This window comes from Suillus fuscotomentosus (genome assembly GCF_016647785.1).
Source record: "Suillus fuscotomentosus strain FC203 chromosome Unknown F5891scaffold_16, whole genome shotgun sequence".
NCBI lineage: Eukaryota > Fungi > Basidiomycota > Agaricomycetes > Boletales > Suillaceae > Suillus > Suillus fuscotomentosus.
The window spans coordinates 580023-600278 of record NW_024539528.1 but is presented as its reverse complement, the minus strand read 5'-3'; the positions used below and the strand labels follow the sequence as shown (position 1 = coordinate 600278).

At 48.1% G+C, this 20256-nt stretch overlaps 6 protein-coding genes and 1 non-coding gene across 7 annotated transcripts; 1 reads left to right on the top strand and 6 right to left on the bottom strand.

The window, feature by feature from the left end:
• The first annotated feature begins 612 nt into the window (after positions 1-612).
• On the top strand, positions 613-691 carry F5891DRAFT_t56. The gene has a single exon. It is a non-coding gene; the product is annotated as a tRNA-Glu (tRNA).
• A 130-nt stretch (positions 692-821) lies between these two features.
• F5891DRAFT_1022905 (kinase-like domain-containing protein) lies at positions 822-3492 on the bottom strand. Its single transcript, XM_041361254.1, has 7 exons — positions 3272-3492; positions 3072-3213; positions 2580-3022; positions 2112-2516; positions 1998-2047; positions 1380-1949; positions 822-1324 (listed from the first exon to the last, which is right to left on the bottom strand). Exons 1-7 carry the CDS (start codon positions 3360-3362, stop codon positions 1052-1054), a joined length of 1974 nt encoding a protein of 657 aa, XP_041228255.1. The 5' UTR covers positions 3363-3492; the 3' UTR covers positions 822-1051.
• Positions 3493-6366: 2874 nt separating this feature from the next.
• F5891DRAFT_1022904 (uncharacterized protein) lies at positions 6367-7372 on the bottom strand. Its single transcript, XM_041361253.1, has 4 exons — positions 7197-7372; positions 6989-7140; positions 6872-6935; positions 6367-6819 (listed from the first exon to the last, which is right to left on the bottom strand). Exons 1-4 carry the CDS (start codon positions 7353-7355, stop codon positions 6508-6510), a joined length of 687 nt encoding a protein of 228 aa, XP_041228254.1. The 5' UTR covers positions 7356-7372; the 3' UTR covers positions 6367-6507.
• A 169-nt stretch (positions 7373-7541) lies between these two features.
• On the bottom strand, positions 7542-9722 carry F5891DRAFT_1022892 (uncharacterized protein). Its single transcript, XM_041361252.1, has 8 exons — positions 9550-9722; positions 9428-9488; positions 9099-9370; positions 9030-9038; positions 8904-8975; positions 8771-8851; positions 8516-8721; positions 7542-8450 (listed from the first exon to the last, which is right to left on the bottom strand). The coding sequence occupies exons 3-8, from the start codon at positions 9231-9233 to the stop codon at positions 7667-7669; spliced, it is 1287 nt and encodes a 428-aa protein (XP_041228253.1). The 5' UTR covers positions 9234-9370; positions 9428-9488; positions 9550-9722; the 3' UTR covers positions 7542-7666.
• Positions 9723-11372: 1650 nt separating this feature from the next.
• F5891DRAFT_948686 (aspartic peptidase domain-containing protein) lies at positions 11373-13129 on the bottom strand (the record flags this gene model as incomplete). The annotated part of the gene is made up of 6 exons (XM_041374823.1): positions 11373-11869; positions 11921-12091; positions 12148-12453; positions 12515-12744; positions 12802-12845; positions 12896-13129. The coding sequence occupies 6 exons, from the start codon at positions 13127-13129 to the stop codon at positions 11373-11375; spliced, it is 1482 nt and encodes a 493-aa protein (XP_041228252.1).
• A 1666-nt stretch (positions 13130-14795) lies between these two features.
• On the bottom strand, positions 14796-17046 carry F5891DRAFT_147487 (uncharacterized protein). Its single transcript, XM_041370674.1, has 6 exons — positions 16560-17046; positions 16372-16498; positions 16182-16312; positions 15969-16099; positions 15874-15883; positions 14796-15815 (listed from the first exon to the last, which is right to left on the bottom strand). The coding sequence occupies exons 1-6, from the start codon at positions 16825-16827 to the stop codon at positions 15058-15060; spliced, it is 1425 nt and encodes a 474-aa protein (XP_041228251.1). The 5' UTR covers positions 16828-17046; the 3' UTR covers positions 14796-15057.
• Positions 17047-17904: 858 nt separating this feature from the next.
• Positions 17905-18706, bottom strand: F5891DRAFT_147628 (uncharacterized protein). Its single transcript, XM_041370675.1, has 2 exons — positions 18667-18706; positions 17905-18602 (listed from the first exon to the last, which is right to left on the bottom strand). The coding sequence occupies exon 2, from the start codon at positions 18368-18370 to the stop codon at positions 17987-17989; it is 384 nt and encodes a 127-aa protein (XP_041228250.1). The 5' UTR covers positions 18371-18602; positions 18667-18706; the 3' UTR covers positions 17905-17986.
• Between the last annotated feature and the right edge of the window lie 1550 nt (positions 18707-20256).

Below are 20256 nucleotides of genomic sequence, written 5' to 3'. Positions count from 1 at the left end.
TTCGGTATGTCTTTTGCGTAGTCTCTCGGCACATACCTCAGACGCACTGGCAGCGCTGAAGTTGAATCTTGCTTTTCGCCGACGGAAGTCACTCTGGTACTGTGGCTGAATGACGGACGGGCCTGGCTGTCACGGTAAGTTCACCTTCCGCTTCAACATATTCCGTGCCTCATCACCGACGAAGGTAATAGTGCCAGGCACAATCTGTACAGTTGCAACAAGAACGCAGGTACGGATATGCCATGCACCTGGATCGTCATACCCGTCGGATCTGGTTTCCCATACTCTGACAGATCGTCTATCACGCTGCGATGCTGCTAAAACATGTAACGTTGATCATCATTGGGGTTTCTCAATACTACCCCGTTATCTGGCCCTTTTGACCAGAGAGATTTCTTCAATTGATATTGCGGAGCAAGTACGTCCACTAGACTTGGTTCTTGAGTTGGTGACGTCGAGTACGATCAGGGGCATATATAATGGGTGATGTTGGTTTCAAAGCTCAGCGCTCAGTACTCAGTTCCTCTTCGTTCGATTGTATGCAACGTTTCAGGGGTAAGCTTAACGCACTCAGCTTTCATTAGTACCGAACACAATCATTATGATCAGCAATCGGATATGGTGTAACGGTCAACATTGCCGCCTCTCACGAGTCACGCGGCAGCTCGGGGTTCGATTCCCCGTATCCGAATACTTTTTCCTTTCCTCGACCTCTGAAACCAGAACACAACATAATGACAACTTGATATCGCAGCGAGGTGACATCGTCTGCATGTCTGATTTTGGGGTGACTAGACATCTTTGAAGCTAGATCTCAACCTCCCAGATAATATTTACCGCACTTTTGAGGCCGTTGGATCATAGAATACAGCTGCACGCCTCGCGATCGCGCTAAACCAAGTGACATAAGAGTACAAGCATGCTAGATGGGTAACAGTGGGGGAAACAAAAGAACAACAAAGACAGCATCTATCGATAATAAGCAAATAGCACTAAGCGTGGTACATTGACAATTCCAAGTTATGGCCTCGCAATGACTTGGACGGATTTCTTACTCTCCCCCGCCAGCGAGTTCGAGAATCAACCGACATGCAACATCCATAAATACAAAAGGCGAAACCACCTCGTCTTCCTTAAGTGCGAGATGGTCTTTGTCCTTGATCGAACGTCCATCTGAACTTGAGTCAGGGAGATATGTATCAGGATCGGCCATGTCAAATCTTCCAGCGCCAGGTTCGGTGGAGGCCTTGTATGTCTTTTTGTGATGGAAGTCGACGAGATAATTTATCGAGTCTACCATGTAGAGCTGGAGATTCATGAGGACCTGGTAATGCATCAGCTGCATCATAACTCTCAGCGGGAGATATAGGTGTGCGTACCACAACATCTTGGACTCTGGCTCGGGTCTCTACAAAATAGACGCTTGCAGCCACACGCAAATCTACCGAATCGCACCCATCCATCTCCCTCGCGCGTTCAATCTTTGCACTCCCTTCCGTGCCGCTCCTTGGCCGGGACTTAACACCTCCTAAACCACCCAAGTTCCTCTTCTCCTTCCACTCCATTCCGAGCGCCTTGAGCGTTCGATAGATCTCCAGCATGACTTCCATGGGCGGACTTCTGCTGCGAATCCCGAAGTGCCACTTTGTCCGGTGTTGCTTCTTTTCTTTAATAGGCCATGCGCGTTTGGCATTTGCATATGATGCAAGATGGTGCTGTTCAGGTAGCTGGTCGGGGAGAGGCAGCGAAGAGTTGAGCACAGCAAATGTGTTGAGGTCGCGTTCACCGTATTCACCATCTATCGGAGGAGTGGAAAAATCAAGTCCATCGTCGATTTCGTCGTCGTCTTCTTCGCCATTGTCATATTCAGCGTTAAATTCGGCTTCGAAGGGATTGTCTTCAAGATCACCCGAGGGTGAGAGAGCATTGGGTGAGAGCGCATTTCGGGGCTGGGGGATTATCAATACAGGCGCGAGACTACGAGTGTCGGTACTCACATCCATCGCTGCGAGCTGGGCATCTCGTTCTTGTTCCTCGAACTCTGCCACTTGGAAGGTGATCAGTCAACCAGTGCTGTAAACACTAGCTATATAGATGATGAAGATACCTACAGTCACGGCCAGCACGGCGTTTGTCCCGTAGAAGCATGTATGCCACCTTGACCGCGTTCCCTTGAACACCGTCATCCCGCCTTAGACACTCCCAAATATCTTCCTTGTCCACGCCTTCCATGCGGGTTGCGAGTTCGTCGATTACATCCTCCTCGATGCGTCCCAGACCGTCAATAATCTCAAAGTCGAGTACCTTGGGCTGTGTGACAAGGGACGATAGCGTGCCCAGCACAGGACCAGGGGGTGGAGGGAGAGGAGTTAGGTAGCGGGGAATGTCAGTCCTGAAGAATGGGTGCTGCGTTATTTCGGGGATGGTTATACGTTTTACAGGGTCGATGGCGAGCATGTGGTTAATCAGTCCGCGGGCATCAGCACCAAGATAAGACGGCATATGGTAAGAACCCTCTGTAGGACATCAGTACGTACATTCTCAGGCGGAAGGCTACATGTAGAAGGGAAAAGACGTACGGCTAATTTTGGTGAAGAGGGTTTGAACATCATCGTCTTCGAAAGGCAGCCTTCCACATAGCATGACATATAGGATTACTCCGCAGCTCCAAACGTCGATCTCTGGGCCGGTGTAAAGCCCTCCTCGGATCACTTCTGGGGCGGCATAATTGGGACTACCACAGCTCGTCTTAAGGAAATCACCATCCTTGATCTCGTTGGAAAGCCCAAAGTCCGCAATTTTGACGTTGAGATCATCATCAAGAAGTACGTTCTCTGGCTTGAGATCTCGGTGGACGATTTTGAGCTTGTGGCTGTACTCTATGCCAGAGATGAGTTGCTGAAAAAACCTCCGAGCTCGAGGCTCCGGCATTCGTCCGTTAGCTACGATGTAGTTGAATAGCTCGCCACCGGCATATTCGAGAACGATGATGATATCTGTAGGGGTCGAGATCACTTCGTAGCTGTAAAAAATCATAAGATGGGACAGTGAGAATTGTTTGAAGGACGTACAGCTTGATGATATGTGGATGCCGCAGGGTTCGCATGTACTCTACTTCCCTCTGGACACGAGTCTTGGTCTTGGTCATATGGATGACTGCCTTGGATATGTACTTCATTGCGACTTTCTGGCCTGTTATGGTGTGGGTAGCCACTGCAGAACATGCGTTAGTCGATCGACCGCAAAGATCGAACAAAATTGTAAGATGTACTTTTGACTTTGCCAAAGGTCCCCTCGGCGATATCCTGTATGACTGTGTATTCACCCAGCTTTGTGGCTGGGTACACTGTTTGTTCGCTCATGGCGGAGAGCCGTTCGTGGATGAGTAGGGGTTGCCGTTGTCGCGATCGTGAAGTTCGTGCTGTGCGTCTGAATTGCGGGAAAATTGGGAAAGTGCTCCTGGGATTGATGTTGTTACGTACTTGATTTTGGGGTCTTGGTTGCTTATGTATAAAAGTTGTGATTCCCAGGTTGACTCAACCCCAAGTAAATTTGCTTGGCAATAACTGTAACAAAGTTCAAAGGTCGGATTTGCCAATTTAGGTGTAGATTCAATTAGGCGTGGATTTTCTTTGAGCACGAATTCCCATCTCACTTTTGACGTATTCAATATATCCTGACATGTAAGGATCCTTTTCGATTGGCTGCACGGGGCCTACTTGATCTACATAGTACGCCGCAGTGGCAAATAAAACTGATGCAAGAATCCTTGAGGACGGGGAGCGATCAACCAGTTTATTCACCGATCACCTCCTCCTCCGATCCGCATGTTGCCATCAGACCCATCTCCGTCAAAGTACAGTCTAACTGATTTGATGTCACTCGCACTGCACAAAGGTCCGCGAAATGAGCATGGCCTTCCGGGGGTACTAGATCAGATAATCGTTCCTGCGCGTAGCAATCCCAACCGAACACTCCGTCATATTTTGCAGCATCTTTCCTGGGACTGCCCTTCCGAGCCATATGAATTTCAGATGGACCACCCTTATCTCAGGGTTGGGAAACCCCCTCATCATTGAAATTGTCAATGATTTTTGTCTGGGTGTGCTCTCAGCTTGATGACGAGCAGCTTTGGCAATCTTGTACAAGGTGATAATTCGAATGCTCTGGAACAACCTTCTCTTGCCACGTCCCATAGATAATCCAGCTCCGCTCGACCGGAAGGTAAATTTCAATTACATATAGAGGCGCGCAGTCTCAGATAAGTTTCGACTTTCCCGTAGATAAGTCATGTATAGACGCTCGTTCTATGACTACATCACGATCCTCAGGTACGTCCGTCCGTCCTCCGTCTACAATCCCTACTAGCGCAAGGACATCTGTGATCGCCGTACTAGCTCACCCCGAAAGAGAGGATTCTCTTGTAGTACGCTCGCTCAGCATTCGGGCAATAATGGTCACTGCTGAACTCGAATATCGAACACAAGTATCTCTGCTCTTATCATTTTGAGCGCTAAATTATCAAATCTGCCAGAAAACGATCCACGCCCATCTTCCGACGGCTCCTTTGGCAACAGTACTCCAGCCAACAGTAGCACTCGAGCGACGACTCCACCACAGATTCTGTAGTCATTTCAACCAATGATCATCGGTTCCGGAAACAATTCATTCTTCTGTGCTTGTCACTGCGATACCACACCGGGCCTCACTGGCATTCCGACATACCCAGCTATAGCAACTAGGCATAGATAAGAATGTCGTTGTGTTACATCTTCATGGCCGGGTGCGGACCGAAACTTATAAACGTTCCTCCTTTGGTCTCACACGAAACCCGTGGAATCCCATCGCCTTTATCAAGTCGTTCATAAAAACAGAGGCAGTGCAGTACAGCGGCGCATCAAGGCAGTCTTCTTACAGTCGCTTGATCTCTGGATGCCACTGAACCATGCGACAAATAACTTAAAAAAGTCGATATTTGTCGTCTATCTTTGCTATCAGTGCAATATGCCGTGAACGAATGGCATGTGAACCAGACGTACATCAGAGTTCAAATAAACACTAGTTTCAGTGTCTTGTTTCGACAGCTCCTGCGGTGGGGCGCACCCAATAGTGATGGGGCTCATAACTTTGGTTGTACGTTTTCCGCGTTTAAGTTGACAACGTCATCGATTAAAACCTTCTCTGTAAAAGCTCCTGTGGGTTTGGTACCAGGTTAACACGGGAATACAGTTCAAAAACCCTAAATACGGTAGCGCCTCGGTCACGGATCATGGCTTCTGGCGTATTGGAACAGTAGGTTAGAAGGTATGATGCGTAATGGTCTTTCCAGATTCAACGACCAAAAGAGCAGGATCAAATCTCTTCGGTCGACCGGAAAACATGTCGGGGCGCCCGATTCCATTCGGAGATAAGTAGATAGGGACTTTGTCAGAAAAAATATATTCATGTTTGAAATTTAGTAACGTACAGCAAAAGGGGCGCAGTCAAGCGCATCATACTGTGTGTACAATGTGGCGGATACTTGGGCCGACTCAGTGAGAAAGAACTAAACCGGTTGTCAGATAAATGCCGCTATACAGATATCGCTGGAACAAGGAAATAGTTCAGGTTCATAAAAAAGACGCACCTCTAGAGTTCTGGTTTCAATAACCATTCACTAGTCTTGTCATAGCCAGTTTTTGGTAATGTGGCAATGGAGAGCCGACTAACGTTGTGCTCCCTCGTGCCGATTGGGATCGGTTCCAAAACAACCTATTTCCCTTCAAAGGATTAGTAACAAAGTTCAGACAATCTATTTTTCTTCAAACGATCGGTAAGTTCAACAAGTTTAGATTGCAATGCGTGACCACATACCAGCGAGTGATTCCAGTAAGCTACACGACTGCTCATCCCTGCAAGGATGTCACAGGGATCATCCAACTCGACTCAGCAGGCGAGCATCCCATGATAGTCTGATCACCTTTCTTGCTTGACAGGGATGGGAAGTCGGAGGATCCAAATGTCAGGTGTTTGCGATAACCCCGCCGAATACAGAACAATTGCGTGAAATAAAGTTGCGAGTCTCTTTAAGCTTTAAATTAAAGGACTTTTGCTCGCTTTAACACGCACTTGCTATGAATGCGATGAGGTCGACGACCTTGTATTTTGGGGATATGGACCGTCCTTGAAAATAATATATGCTTGATTCTTGAAGCGGCTGTAGACAGTCATGAGACCAACATGTTCAGTGAGATCTCCATCACTCAAAAAATGTTTTCAGGATCTTTGGGATTGGATCTTGTAATACGCGAACGACGATAAGGGCCGCCACGTCAGCGTAACTCTAAATTTTTCAAAAGGGGATCGTCAGGCAAGATCATGCAAACCAATAATTCCATGTATAGAGACTGGGTGGTAAAACATACAGATGGATATGCAGGAATGATGCTCCGAGTCCTATGGTACAAACATGCAAAGGGAAAAAGAAAAGAAAGGTATCACCAAAAAAAACACGCAACGTAGATCATGTCAGGCAACCACTTTTGCGGTCATCACCTCCTTCTTCAGCGCATCGCACTTTATTTCTTGCGCTCCAGCATGCTCGATCGTCTTCGCGAGTTTCTCCTCCCTGGTTTGCAAGCGCTGCTCCATGCCGAGGACAAGGAGGCGAATCTGTTCCACCTGCGTTAAGGTAGATTCAACCACCGCTTGAGAGACAGGCGCAGAGGTAGACAAGTCAGGATTGCCCAACTGAGGTGTCGGCGTCCCTCGAGCGAAGACGGACCCCATGACAGAACGAGCTGCGAATGTTGATGAAGGTGGCGCGATGTCGAGCGCACTCTGAGAGCATATCAGATACATGCGATTCATCATGTTTAGCAGGAGTGCATACCTGCCAATTCTCGCCGGCGAATTTGGCCAGAGCTTGCTCTAACATTTTCTCCCTTGTCTTCACCCTACGACAACGTACTGTCTGGAGTGAATAATAGACACATGCATGTGTACGCACCTGTCCAGTTCTGCCATGCACCTTTCGTTCTCTCTCTGAGTTCCCTGTAGAATCAGATCCAGATTTTTGTATTCTTTCTCTAGCTCCTGAATCCTTTCTATAGGTGGCCTCAAAGTAAGTTGTTGTTGTAGCGTCAATATCGTCGATTGAAGCTTAAATGAGTCACAGTCAGCTGCACAGATCGTTGTCCATGATTAATTAAGCTGACCTTGTCATTCTCGCGATCTTTGTCTAGGAGTTGCCGTCGCAATACATCTTCGATAGAAGGCTCGTCCCCCTCACGAAGAATGCCGAGATCATCTGCAGGTAGTACAAGAGGTGTTTTTCCGTAGTTACGCACACTCTGTACACGGCGCATGTTCGCCATCTGTCTTTAGGTCGTCGTTTAACTAAAACCTGGACCCTTCCGGAGAACGCGTGTTGACAACTGCATGCACGTGACTGACGCGTTTGAGGGGCTAAGTTACGAGAGCTTCTCAGCACATGAAATTTCACTAGAGCTAACTCTGTTATACATTCAAGTCATGCGCGCACATCGAGTGTGTTCACGATGGAATCAAAATACAAAAGCCGTTGCAATAAGAATAGACTGGAACATATTATACGGGAAGCTTTGGCTACAGCCTACAGGGTGATGACACAATCGTAAAGGTAATTCTCACTGGCACGGCCTAGGAATTACGCCGGATGTACAAACGAAGGCGAGAAAATGGTTGCGAAGTTGATGTCCGTGCGATTCGATGGGCGCGAACGCTTGGAGATACGCTTCTGTGGTGAAGGCTTGGAGTCAAGGACGACAGAGGCAGTCGCCCGACGTGCTGGTTTGGTTAGCCGCTTGCTCTGCCTGATTGCGTCTTGATCACGGGCGGAACTTGCTTCAGCAATGAGAAGTGATGCGAACATCCTACGGGTAGCACGAGAACCTTGTTCGCGACCGCGTGAATCTTTAACGCCTGCTACGTCACTCCTTTTCGAAAAAGTCCCTATTACAGCATGCCGCAGCCTTGACCATATTCGTTTTAATGGTGATGCCCGAGGAGCGCCAGGTCTAGATGGAACAGTGTCGATGATTGACGCTTCGATAGAGTTCACTGTCGAAATTCCAGAAGTGCAGGGATGGGAGTCGACATTTCTGGCCGGATCCGTATTGGAAAGTTGTGCGTCCAATGTATCTAATAGCCCAAGTCTTTTCCCTCCCTTTTCGGTCACAGCTGCAGATATATTAAAGGACCTATGTGCGCACGAGCCGAACGTAATGATCGTATTGCATTCGCACGCAGGAAAATCTGAGAGGTCAAGATCGTGGCTCACATCAATGTTTGGTGGCTGTCCCGGGAAGGAAGACATGTCAGCGAAAACCAGTGGGGAAACCGGAGACCACTGCGCAGTTGACGTGGAATGATTAGGAGAATTCAACTTGGGAGTAGAATAGATTCCTCGCTGTCCTGAGGAGAATGATGGCCTGATCATTACGTAGCACAATACTTGGCATTAGTGAGGACAAGGATAAGGAACGGGTATTCATACTCTTGAGATGTGGAGTAGTGGGAGGTTTTGACGGGAACATTGGTGGTATTCTCTGTAGATGACTTTCCGACGCTTCGCGAAGCAAAGACAGTAAACGGTCTCATAGGGCTATCGAACATCGTGGAGAGAGAACCAGAATTCGCAAAAGTTTCTCTGTCTTCGGTGATAGGGGAGAGATCCTTGTTCGAATGCTTGAACGCTGTCTCCTGCGACTAAGATGGTCAGGCATAGTCATTGACTGGCACATTAACGTACCGGTTGGTCTAGATTCAAGATGGTCTCAGGGAGTTGATGTGGTGATTGAAACGGAATGCTGCCAGAAGACTGCCTGGGGCTCTTAGCGGGTATTCAATGTTCGCGCTCCGAACGCTGCCGGAGATCGACTCACCTTGGAGGAAAATCGGGTTTTTACGCGCCTCAGTCTATGTCGAGACGCGGGTGTAGGACTTGTATCGTGTACCTATACAGCATAAAGTTATCTTGAATTTCTCAATAACACATTCTTATAGCTCACCGCACCATCCTTGAGTCATAGCGCACAAATGTTGTCAAAACTTGGACAGAGGGCAGGATATATGCGTACCTGACGAGACTTCAGACACGCCTGAGAGTAACCATTTGATCGGACGCGACTCAAAAGCGGGAAACGATGATCAGCAAAAATATCATCAAATCTGAAATCTTGTTCGTCTCCAATCTTAAAGGAAGAAAACTGCATTAACGGTCATGCACGACTTAGTTGAAGACGAGTCTGGCAGGAAAATGGAGAATTGTCTGTTACCGTGAATGATGCCTCTTGGGCGTGCGACTGCGATTTTCTGGTCGCCGAGCTGGGCGATGTGGTCCAAAGGATGTCTGGAGCATAGGAATCGTGTTAGCGGAATAGTTGTATATCCCTCAGTTGATCGTCACCAGGTCTATCTTGAGGAAGCTTGAACAGGGGATCTGGAGGTGAAGGTGTTATCTCGAAGGACTGCACCATACTCAAGTCAGATGATTTGTAAGTGCATAAACATCAACTTGAAAGCACCGACAGGCTTGGGCTTGAGTATGAGCTTGAGGATCCGCCGGGTGCTGGTGAGACCCATCAGCACCACTATTAACGGATAAATGATAATACTGGCAAGCTGTGCGCAGCGGTATGACAAGAGACAGTGAACAATATTGTGGTTACTGCAAGCTGAAAGGTGGCACTCATTACGTCCCCCAGGAATCTCGGTTCGACTAAATTTGAAATTTGACATGCGCTGTGCCACCTCACTCATTGAGGTTGCGACAAGTTCACATTCTTGCAGAAAACCAAGATATCGATATGATCGACTTCTTGTGAGTTTTCTCGTGTGATATGCAAACCGTGGAATGCTCTCATTGAGCCTCGCAGCATTAATGCTTCTTCGTTTCGGCTACTTCAATCACACCATGCCTGAGCCGTACAAATCTGATGCATCGATGGCCGGCTGCGTCGCTACGTGGGGTGTGGGTGCCACGTGCATGCTGTGGTTTCCTCCTTTATAGGGCATCAGGGCATCACAGGTACTGTGGTTTTCGTGACCTTCAGCACACATCTTACTCTTCAGTGTTAAAATCATTCATATGTCAAACCTCATCCCTGGTCACTTTAGCGAATACCCTCCACATTTGGGAGAGGGACAGGGCCACCCAGAACGCCACCAGGACTCAGGACAGACAGACCTTGTAATCAGCGAAATACCACAAGTCGTCAATAGTATCTATCATCCATTTTCGTTCAACATGTACTAATGATTTCCCAAACTGGCGACACTTTATTTCATCATTAACTGGCTGTTTTTCGCGACAGACTCCGTGCCACACCCACTCGATGATACCCTTCAAGCCCTGGGTGAAGAGCCAAACCACCTAGAACAACCTCAAGATCCAGGAATTGAATCAGTGCTGAGAAGGGATAATACTTAGCTCCATTTCGCGTGTCACGGGACACAGAATTATGATGAACCCTTTAATTCAGCCTTTCTCGTGCGCGACCAACCGCTTTCCCTCCTCGATATCACCCAAACGGATCTCTGCATCAATTGGCACTTCTTTCTGCACGTGAAACCGCAGTTGGTGGCTTCGTTACGCCCGATGAAGCGATACATCTAGCGGCTGGCCTGCAATTTGCCGGGGTTGAGCGTCATTGGGACATTGTGGAAGGTCAATGATAGTACCACGCAGCGCTTAGTCGAGGCATTCCTACGAAAACTTGTGCGGGGATGGCACAATGAATTCCAAGCAAGCTGCCCGGGCGCTGCACCGAGCAGTCCAGTTCAAGTTGACTTGCGACAAGGACATGCCCTTGCACCAGCGCATAACGTTCATGCATAAACGACAAGACACAACTACGATAGACATGGTAGTCGTGGGTCTGGTTTACGATTGATCCTGCAGTATCGAAAACATCTAACTACTGTTGGCGTATTGTATGGCATTTCCGGTGCACCTGTCAGTGATCCACGGATTGTGAACGAAGAAATGAACTGTTGAGTGCGCTCTTGAATATACTTCCAGCTATCGTGCGGCCGGAGATCCAATGCTTATCGAAAGCTTGGCCCATAATCGAATGCAGATCAATGGTCGTTCGTTCTTTCTCGCTATTCAGAAAGGATACTAAAAGCAAACAGAAAGTCAGATTGAGAAATTGCAAAGTTTCGTCAAGGCGTAATTCATACAGAGAATTGTGTGTCGTAAAATGCGTGCACTGTACGTTGGGGGAAGAAGAAAAGATAAATGATCTATACAGTGTATGGTAAGTTGCTATAAATGTTGTTTTACAAAAGTAGACAGATGAATGATCTATACGTCGTGAATGAATTTTCAAATTAGTGTGCATGAGCTCTAGTTAGAAGAAGAGAATGAAACAGCCTGCAACAGAGGCAAGAAGAGAAAGCGGTAAAGCAATGATCTTGATAGGAGATTGAGAAGGAGATCCAGAATTCGTACTGCTGCCGCTGGCACTGCTCGAGCTTCCACTCGAGCTCGCGCAGGTACTAGTAGGCAGGGGTGTCAAACCAGTCACCTGCACCGGATTCGGGTCAGAAGAACCAGTTGAAGAGCTCAAGCCACTGGCGAGCTGGGCGAAGCCAACGGCAGGGGGGCTAGCACGGAAGACGGAGTACACATTCTTCAGGAAGGTATCGCCGACAATCCAATTAGGAATGCTACCAATGCCAATATCGAAGATACCACCAGCACACATCTGAGAAGTAGTGCTCGCGTTGCCGGTCATTGTGTTGCCGGTCATCGTGTTGTTGAGGGTACCAAGGTTCATGTCTAGGGGACTGATCGCCCAGTTTGTACCGCCGAAGGACATATAAACTGTGACATTGGTGTCGCAAGCTAGAAATAGATCAGTCTTCTGCTCGTCCTGCAGTGCGCACAGATACTGACGGAATGCATATAAGCCTTGCCAATCACCAGAAAGCTCTGTAGAGCCGGGCACTTGTGCCCAAATACTGGCGGCAATGGGTGTGGGTGCCCCGATGAGGGTAGTGCCCGTGTCGATGGCAGCAAGACCACCAAGTGGGTCAATTGCGATCGTCTTGCCTTGTACAGTGACCGCTGTGAATTTGTTACCATTAAGCATGATGACAACACGACAGAATAACGGTACTGACAGCTAACAGTGAGTAACCAATACGATGGCGGACCAGTTAGATCCAGGTACTCGATAGAGCCGTTGTATAAACTCGAATTTGTTCCCCCGAGAGTGAACACACCGCCCGGAGCAGCACTAATCTGATTAGCTTGGTTGACATATCGTTCAAGGTAGAAAGAGAACAAGGGTTCAGAGAGATTGTTGGCATTATAGAGCGCTTCCCAAAAGGGGGTAGTCTGGAGGGCAGAAATCGAGGTAAACCCGAGACCCATGATACCTGAGAGTCCGTCGCCGGTCAAGCCAGGGGTAACGCTGCTAACAGCAACTATTATTACAATAGGTTAGATATGAATCAGCCCAACTTGAAGTCACCGGGATAAACATACGGAGTTCCTGGGACATTTCGAATGATCCAAAGGTAACACTATCCTGGGCGACAGTACCTTGTGCCGATCCCGAGCCATAATCTATCTCCAGGGGGGAGGAGGTAGCCTTGTATGTTGAGGACTTCGAAGTGTTAAATTCGGGTACATCTGATCCACAGGAGGTGCATGAAGTTGTTGCAACCCAAAGGTCGGAGGAGCCAGTATCGAGGACAAGATTGAAGTTCTGTGGTCTTCACAGAACAAATGTTTACGAATGTTGCTACTTATGTTTCGAACTTGAAACTTACGGAGTTCCAATGCTCACAACACCTGAGTAGCTAGAATCGTTTTCCTAACGTCAAATTCGTGAGTTACTAGTAGATGAAAAATCGAGCTGCGAACCTCGTCCGTGACGGGAATTGCAGCAGTGCTTGCTCGCTTCGAATCCGTGCTCTTCACATTCGTTAATTGGTGACCATACTTTTTCCGCAATGCTTCGACGGCTTTTGGTAAGTTCGCAACTCGGTTGGAATGACTTCGTCGCGTGATTGGAACATGAACTACACCTCCATCTGGTTGGCGAGCAGCAAAAGCAAATGGAAGCAGTACGATGGCTACAAGGGGGAGAGAAATCATCGGGAAACAGGAGGAAGACAGTGAGGAAATAAAAGAGAAATAGTAGCTGTCCGTGGCGGCAAAAGGCTGTCCCGTACCTCCTCGGTCCCGCCAAGTGGTCATACGCCCCATAGTTGTTAGCGTTTCAGTTTAAGCGAGTAACGTTGAATTAGCTAAATCTGAAGCTTCGGTCATCTCGTTCAGGAAATGGCGGGCTGTCGCTTGTCTGAGTTCGAAACTTGCACTTGGCTTGTGGCAGGATCTGGTCTTTGTTACTGGCCTCGGGGGTCCCTGCCTCAGTCAACGGTACTGCTTCGAATCATCGAACCCAACTGCTCGAACCTGTTGATGTTCTCCGCACACCAGCGTGTACCCCAAACGTAACCCCAAATTACATAACTCGTACGTGATATCTTGTGTCCCACTGTGCAAACCAAACAAAATGACATGGGTGTAGCATGCCTAGCGAAAATTAAACGAGTTTGACCGATGCCACGGAACAGAACCATGATAGTCCACTGGCCTAATCGATATGGAGTATCTGAAAAATCATCCCCACAACGAAGGAATTGAGGTGCTTGGACTATGGACGTACATCGAAATCTGCAGAGAAGGCGAAGAGCACTAGAGCTGTGATTCTTGACGAGAATTGCCGTGGCACCGTGGTCCAGTTGAACAGTCACAAAATAAAGATCACATAACCCATCGTCAGCGAAATTCCAAACCGTGCGCTCAAGGTGGATGTGATGTAACCGCTGCCGTTTGATACGCATTTTTGTCGGTGTTAAACTTTTGCAAACCGTGAAGTGCTCAAGGCATTATAACTATCCCGTGCACTACCGAAGTTGTTGTCTTGAAGTTTTGATATCTTCGAAACACAGTAGTAGGAATTTCAGCATCCAAGCCTGAAAGTTCTCGTAGTGCGTTGCCATGAAGACTAGTCAAATAACAAGTGGATAAGTAAAGACCTTAGAAATTCGAAGACTTCGCAATGTTTTGGTAAGTCCACTGTTGCAATTGCGCAGTAAGAGTCCTTCCGAAAATCTGACTGTGTATATCGCAGTCATCGACCATTTCCTGTGGGAGACGAGAACGTCTATCTAGAGCAACATCATTGAGTGATCAACCATTTCGACCTACAAGGATAACAACAAATTTTGTGGATCTCCAGGTGGGAGCTCAAATTCAAGCACAATTCCAGATAAATATATAATTACAAAAATGTCTGTCCCAAAACTACGAGCTCGACGAAAAAAAGCCGCCGACCTCAACTCTGCAGAGACGCATCTGACCCAGCCACCTGTTGACCTGCTCAACCTCATAACGAGGCCTCGCAGCAAGCAGACCGGACCAACTTCATATTCCACGAACGTAACAGGCCCCTGCTGTGAGATGCAAACGAGGGGCCTTGACTTGTTTGTGGGAGACTGTCGAGGTTGTCGAGTGTCGTTGGTTATAACTGGTTTAACGTTGTGTGCTGAAATTGGTGAGGAGCAAGAACAAGCATTTTGCTACGATCGCGAGAGAGCTTCAAACAATATTTCTTGTGAGTCGGTATGCAAGGAAACTAAAGTGTTGGGATTTGAAGAGAAAACCCGAAGAGCTGTATAGTTGCTGACAAAGCTATCTCACGGCTATCCTCAATTTCAAATCGGCAACTGGTCTTAAAGTCAGGTATATATAGTTTACAGTGACTTCATGGAATCTGCCACATCGCGGTCGAGGCTAGAGGACTAACCGCCCAGCTGAAACCCTCCTTTCATGACTGACGGATATAAACTAATTCTGTATTTTCAAACATTACCGGTAAATTGTCGTCCAGGTGGCATATCGCACTGCAAATGATCGCCGTGTGGTCAACTTCATACGCACTTCTAACGTTACCCGAGGAGTTCGCCATCTTAAAAACTGCCGTGCGTAGCGCGAAAGCTATGTACTGCAAGTACCTGTTACACAAGAGGTAAACCGTCACGTTTATAGATTTTGCCACCCTTCATGACAAAATGTATGTTTTCCGCGGATACCGCACCTTCGAAATCTGCCGCAAAGTTTCCCGGTGTTGCAATCAAGTCAGCAATAAACCCTTTCCTCACCGCCCCAAACGGTACCTCATTATCACCAACAATCCTCGGGTCCTCTTTGAGATCACCTACCTGGGCGAGTCGGGTCTTTCCTGCCTCGCCTTCCCACATCCTTGATCGTATACACTCCCAGCCACCTAAAGTCGCCCATCTTAGCACCTTCTTCCAATCAGCACCCAAACGAACCATGAGTGAGAGCTCCAACGCATTGGCCCCATGAGCGAAAACCCCGGTATCGCCCCCGCATGAAATATTGTCCAAGTCTAGTTCTAAAGCTGCCTTGAAAGAATTGGCAGCGCGATCCCAGATCTCTCCTTTCCCCTGGGTTATGGTATAATATGCCGCGAGGGTCGGGACATATTTGGTTTTATGGCCTGCATATTCTTCAAACATTTCTACCGCAGTTGAATCAGGAGCGAACATATCATATGCGTGCTCAATGGAGTCCACCCCGAGACTTATCAGAGGTATAATGGTTGACCTATTCGTTGCATGAGCGGCGACCTTGACCCCATACGCATGGGCAGTGCAGATCATTGCCTTCAGCTCATCGTAATCGAATGTGGCCATGGACGCAGCCCCAACCCTGCACGAGACTTCAGAAGCCCGCGATCGAACGGCGTAGTCTAAGAAAGCATCAACGGAGATGACCGAAAGATCTAATCCAAACCAGGATTCATTTACCTGCATAGATCTGTATATCGTTGCAATCATAACGGGAACGAGCGAGTATATATGAGCGCCTTGCCGCAATTATGATGGCAGAACGTGACGATCACCTTGATCCAATCAGCCCCCGCGCCAATCTGCCTCCGGACGGCCTTGATACACTCTTGAGTTCCATCTGCCACATCGACGCCGGTCACATCATCGATACCTTCTTTGTTTACATAGAGGGAACTCTTTGGACCTGGACAGGCCCTCGCATGAGTCATATGTGCGCGATGGAAAAGCACATGTATGAAAATACATAAATCAGCAAAAATACGAACCATACGTTCCCGTGGGTGCAATTGCCCTCGTGACACAAAAATATCTCGGGCCGGGTATGAGGGCACCAGGGCTCGATACACATTTCCGTAGCGCAATATCTGCGTCCCCTGCACCCTCCGTACCTAGATCACTAGGAACAGGCCGCCAACGTTAAATGGAGAACTACGCTAGAACGGCTGATGGACGCACCGCACAGCCGTGAAGCCTGCCATCAAGGTACGTTTAGCGTGTACCGTGGCCTTAATGGTGCGCTCGACGATGCTCTCTTTGGTAACCTGATCCACCCATGAGGTCTCCGCGTACGGATGTAAGAAGACTAACAGCAGGTGGCAGCCTGAGATGAATTCCGGTCCCGGAAATGAAAGTGATGCGCTTACAGTGAACGTGAGTGTCGACGAAACCTGGTAGTACCGTCAAGTGCCGCAGGTCTATTACTTCCCCATCAAAAGACGCAAAATTACTACTGATTGCTGACAATGGTGAAACATCGAGGATCATTCCAGAGTCGTTGCATATCGTTATAGCTTGATTATCAAGAAGTTCGAGCGTGTACGGATCAAACAGTCTCCCAGCGAGGACTATCTTGGTCGGCGCAGCAGGTTGTGCTTGGTCTTCTAGCGTGGGGGCGGATGCTGTGAGCTGCATTTATCTGAATGAAGTTTAGCTAGTGTTTGTGAGGCGTTCAACTGGGGAACAAGGTGCCCCTGAGAAATGACTTGTGGAATTCTACGGAAGACAGGCCAACTGCGTGTGGCGGCCGGGAACAAGGACAATGCCGCGACTGCTACCGACCATACCATAACTTTCCATTTTTTCTCAAAGTGCCTATGATAGTGCGAGCTGTGTTGTGGCTCCATTGTCCAACCTGCTTCGGGAGTTGCCGACGGAGATCTTGGTTGCCGTTTGTTCTCGAAGGTTAGAACGCCTCATCTGCATATTTGATTGATGGCGTGGCACAAGATAAGTCACAGCACTAGGGCCCTATAGCAGCTCGCATCGTCGAAATGCTATTGGGTGATGTGCCCCCAAAGTGTGCGGCTAGAGGTTTAGGAGCTGCCACGCACCTACTTCCAGACTCTCATTTTATTCCAGGTGCTTGGCGAGGTGACTTGAAGGATCGCCGTTTTTCGAAATACTTATCCAGTTTCCAGAAACAGACGACGGAGGTCCCCCAGATCTATTCGGTGTGTAATATATAAAGAACATGGTATTTTTAGCAAGCGCGTGATGTCGGTCGTGGGGGTCTTGATAAACGCCGGGAACACGAGCACAGCAACTAGTGTTCCTCGAGAATATCAAATTGGAATATGTTTCGAAGAGTTCCAACGAGCTCCATAGGCGAGCTTCGTGGCGTTCCAGAGAGAACCTCGAGGTATGTGTTGAATGAAACACGAGCATCATGATACAGATGCAGAACACCATAATATAATATTTTTAGCAAATATCGTTACCTCGAAACATTCAGAAGCTCATCGTCAAAACTGTCGGTCTATTTCGGCCGCGGGTGCCTCGACTTGTGCAGGGTCAGCGACCATCTAGTGTCCGAATATACAAATGTAATTGGTGACGCATCAACGAAGTCGAAGTGCTCCATGAGAGCTTTGTGGCGTTTCGAGCGTCGAAGAAGTCGAAGTGCAGTAATCACAGCTCAATACCCCAGATGCATTAAATGTGGTGCTTGGCAACCATGAAAGAGAACCAATAGTTCAAGTAAGTCGGTCTTTCTCCTCGGATTTCGCTAGCTTGTGTGGCGTATCGCAGGAAGTGACGCTAATAATGCAATGGATTAATGAAAGAGGACGCGCTAGTAGTAGTAGAACTTCCAGCACGCGTAAAAGATACTTGCGTAACTGCCACCGTGATATGTTATCGACCTTCTCCCGCTTGCTACAAAGTTCAGCCTCCTCGTGCCGTCATTCCTCGTAAATACGTACCTTTTGTGGCCCATTACAAGAAGATGGGTTAATACCATGAGATACGCGAGTACTAGAAGGGGATGCACGAGCAGAACTTCGGAGACGCATGAGTACACCAGACCCAAGAGGACACGGCACAAAAGATACAGTGGAAACGGCAAGTACAAGGCTTGTCCGTCTACACAGCATCTTTTACACGCATCGTAGCGTACCGTGTATGCTGTATTGGCGTCATAACCATTTTGCCAAACCATCATACACATTTCACGCATTTGTACGTACGTACAGGCGGCCGGCGGTAGACAAATACCTGGAAAGGATTAGTAGATATCGCGTCTGGTACCATACACAGCCAAGCATCTGCTGCGCGCATGGCAGCATCCCTCTAAAGGGCATCCGTACGTACGGGCGTGCGTATGATTCACGATCGATGTTCCGCCGGGCGGCGGACAGATCTGTCCAGAACTCAGGGTCGCATCTCAGTGCACAAAAACAGCACAAAAACTTTCTGACCAAGTCCATCTGTGTCATGAGTTTTTTCCAACTCGAAGTCATCGTTCCGACCCACCAGTAGCAGTTCACTCGCACGGCCCGATCAACGCACGCACGCAACTGGCAACGAGGCTCCGAGTCGAGTTCGGAATAAAACTTGAACCTGCAGCCCACGTCCCGTACCGCCGTACCTTTATGCATTATGAAGCGCAGTTCCAAGGAATTTGGCCAAGCACCCATGGCAGGCGAATAAGGAACGAATGATAGAAACGCGCTTAAAATCGTAGCTCCGACACTGCTTCGACTTCTTCTGCATCCAAATGGCAAAGCCTGAGAAAGTTCCAAGTCCCCTACTCGTGAGATAAGACGAGATGAGATGTGACGTCAGCAGGTAGCATTTTACTGAGTCCTGGGGTGCAGAGCGCTGAGTAGTCACTACTTGCGGCATGCTTAGTTCTCATGGGGATGGGGATTTTCCACAGTAACTTTCTTGAGGAAGAACGCGACGGCAGCTACTCGTTCCAGTCCTTACTGAGCCTAGCAGAAATAGACGATCAGCGCTGAAACGTTGAATGACAGGGAACATTAATTGACGGAACGCTACTTGTTCGTAACTTACTCAGCCCAGCTAGGGCTGATCGCGGTGATCACGATGAGGCTATTAGCAAACAACAATGAGATCGATGCCAGCTCGATGGCATGCCCTTGGAGCTTAGTCAGGTCTAATTGGGGATTCCCCAGGATCGAGAACCCACTGGGCAGTCACAGTAAAGGACACCAGAAGCATTTGGTTTGGGTTTCTGGCTCTCCTCCGAATCGGTCATGTTAGCCTGCGAATGCTTTGCTTCAAGTTTCAAGGTACATATGATCATACGCCGCCGCTGACAGCGCCGCTGCAGTAATGCGCAGAAGATCCTGTGCAGTGACGTGATACATAATCGACATCAAACTTGAATTCAAAGTACTGGTAAGTACTAGTACTCTCATGGTAACGATGGCGCAAACTTACCGATGCGAGATAAGTAAAAAAAGTTCAAAAGGTCAAGTCCAACTTCGAGTTAATTAGACGCCGGTCGGGTGCGAAGTCGCGACAGCCTCAGGCTGATGACTGAATACACGTTTCAATATTAATGAAGTAGCTGGCATGACAGGCTATCCGAGTTTTATAAGACGCCGTGACCAACGTGTGTGGGTAGCAGCGTTATGGAGCTAGAACACCGGTACGAGTGAGCTGTTCAGAAGCGAGTGACGAGGCAGGCCTGAAGCGTGTGTTCAGGCTGTAGATAAGATAAGACGGTCCCAAGCTCCAACCGTCAACGTGAACACAAGGACAAAAACATTGATTGATGAAGTACTAAATGAACAAGGTGTAAACTACAATTAAGAAGGGGCAATGAATGGTACAAGAGTCTCGAAGTGTGCGTGCGCGAGTGCGGTAGTCAGTGTCAAAAGTTGTGTGTGGAAGCAATGCGATGTGAACGAAACAGTCAGCGAGCAACATGTGAGATAGTAGCATGTGTAAAACCAACCAAAACCGAGACAGAATGAAATGAAATGATGACGAACCATGATATGTACGTATATGTGCAAGTAATTGCAGTGGGAAAAAAAAACGCAAGGGTATATCTAACACCCGCGGCGAGTCGACGTCGTTGATGGTGATAGT

What these genes read in the sequence shown, in the direction of transcription:
- F5891DRAFT_1022905 (XM_041361254.1), bottom strand. Translation starts at nt 3,362, where the DNA reads ATGAGCGAACAAACAGTGTACCCAGCCACAAAGCTGGGTGAATACACA. An exon ending in CCCAGCTCGCAGCGATGGAT is followed by an intron (nt 1,950 to 1,997) that starts GTGAGTACCGAC and finishes ATAATCCCCCAG; the next exon opens with CCCCGAAATGCGCTCTCACC. An exon ending in CCAGAGTCCAAGATGTTGTG is followed by an intron (nt 1,325 to 1,379) that starts GTACGCACACCT and finishes ATGCATTACCAG; the next exon opens with GTCCTCATGAATCTCCAGCT.
- F5891DRAFT_1022892 (XM_041361252.1), bottom strand. Translation starts at nt 9,233, where the DNA reads ATGCAGTTTTCTTCCTTTAAGATTGGAGACGAACAAGATTTCAGATTT. An exon ending in TCTTGAATCTAGACCAACCG is followed by an intron (nt 8,722 to 8,770) that starts GTACGTTAATGT and finishes TCTTAGTCGCAG; the next exon opens with GAGACAGCGTTCAAGCATTC. An exon ending in CACTACTCCACATCTCAAGA is followed by an intron (nt 8,451 to 8,515) that starts GTATGAATACCC and finishes CGTAATGATCAG; the next exon opens with GCCATCATTCTCCTCAGGAC.
- F5891DRAFT_147628 (XM_041370675.1), bottom strand. Translation starts at nt 18,370, where the DNA reads ATGCGTGAAATGTGTATGATGGTTTGGCAAAATGGTTATGACGCCAAT.
- F5891DRAFT_147487 (XM_041370674.1), bottom strand. Translation starts at nt 16,827, where the DNA reads ATGCAGCTCACAGCATCCGCCCCCACGCTAGAAGACCAAGCACAACCT. An exon ending in GCAGGCTTCACGGCTGTGCG is followed by an intron (nt 16,313 to 16,371) that starts GTGCGTCCATCA and finishes GCCTGTTCCTAG; the next exon opens with TGATCTAGGTACGGAGGGTG. An exon ending in TGCACCCACGGGAACGTATG is followed by an intron (nt 16,100 to 16,181) that starts GTTCGTATTTTT and finishes GGGCCTGTCCAG; the next exon opens with GTCCAAAGAGTTCCCTCTAT.
- F5891DRAFT_1022904 (XM_041361253.1), bottom strand. Translation starts at nt 7,355, where the DNA reads ATGGCGAACATGCGCCGTGTACAGAGTGTGCGTAACTACGGAAAAACA. An exon ending in AAGATCGCGAGAATGACAAG is followed by an intron (nt 7,141 to 7,196) that starts GTCAGCTTAATT and finishes GACTCATTTAAG; the next exon opens with CTTCAATCGACGATATTGAC. An exon ending in TGCATGGCAGAACTGGACAG is followed by an intron (nt 6,936 to 6,988) that starts GTGCGTACACAT and finishes ACGTTGTCGTAG; the next exon opens with GGTGAAGACAAGGGAGAAAA.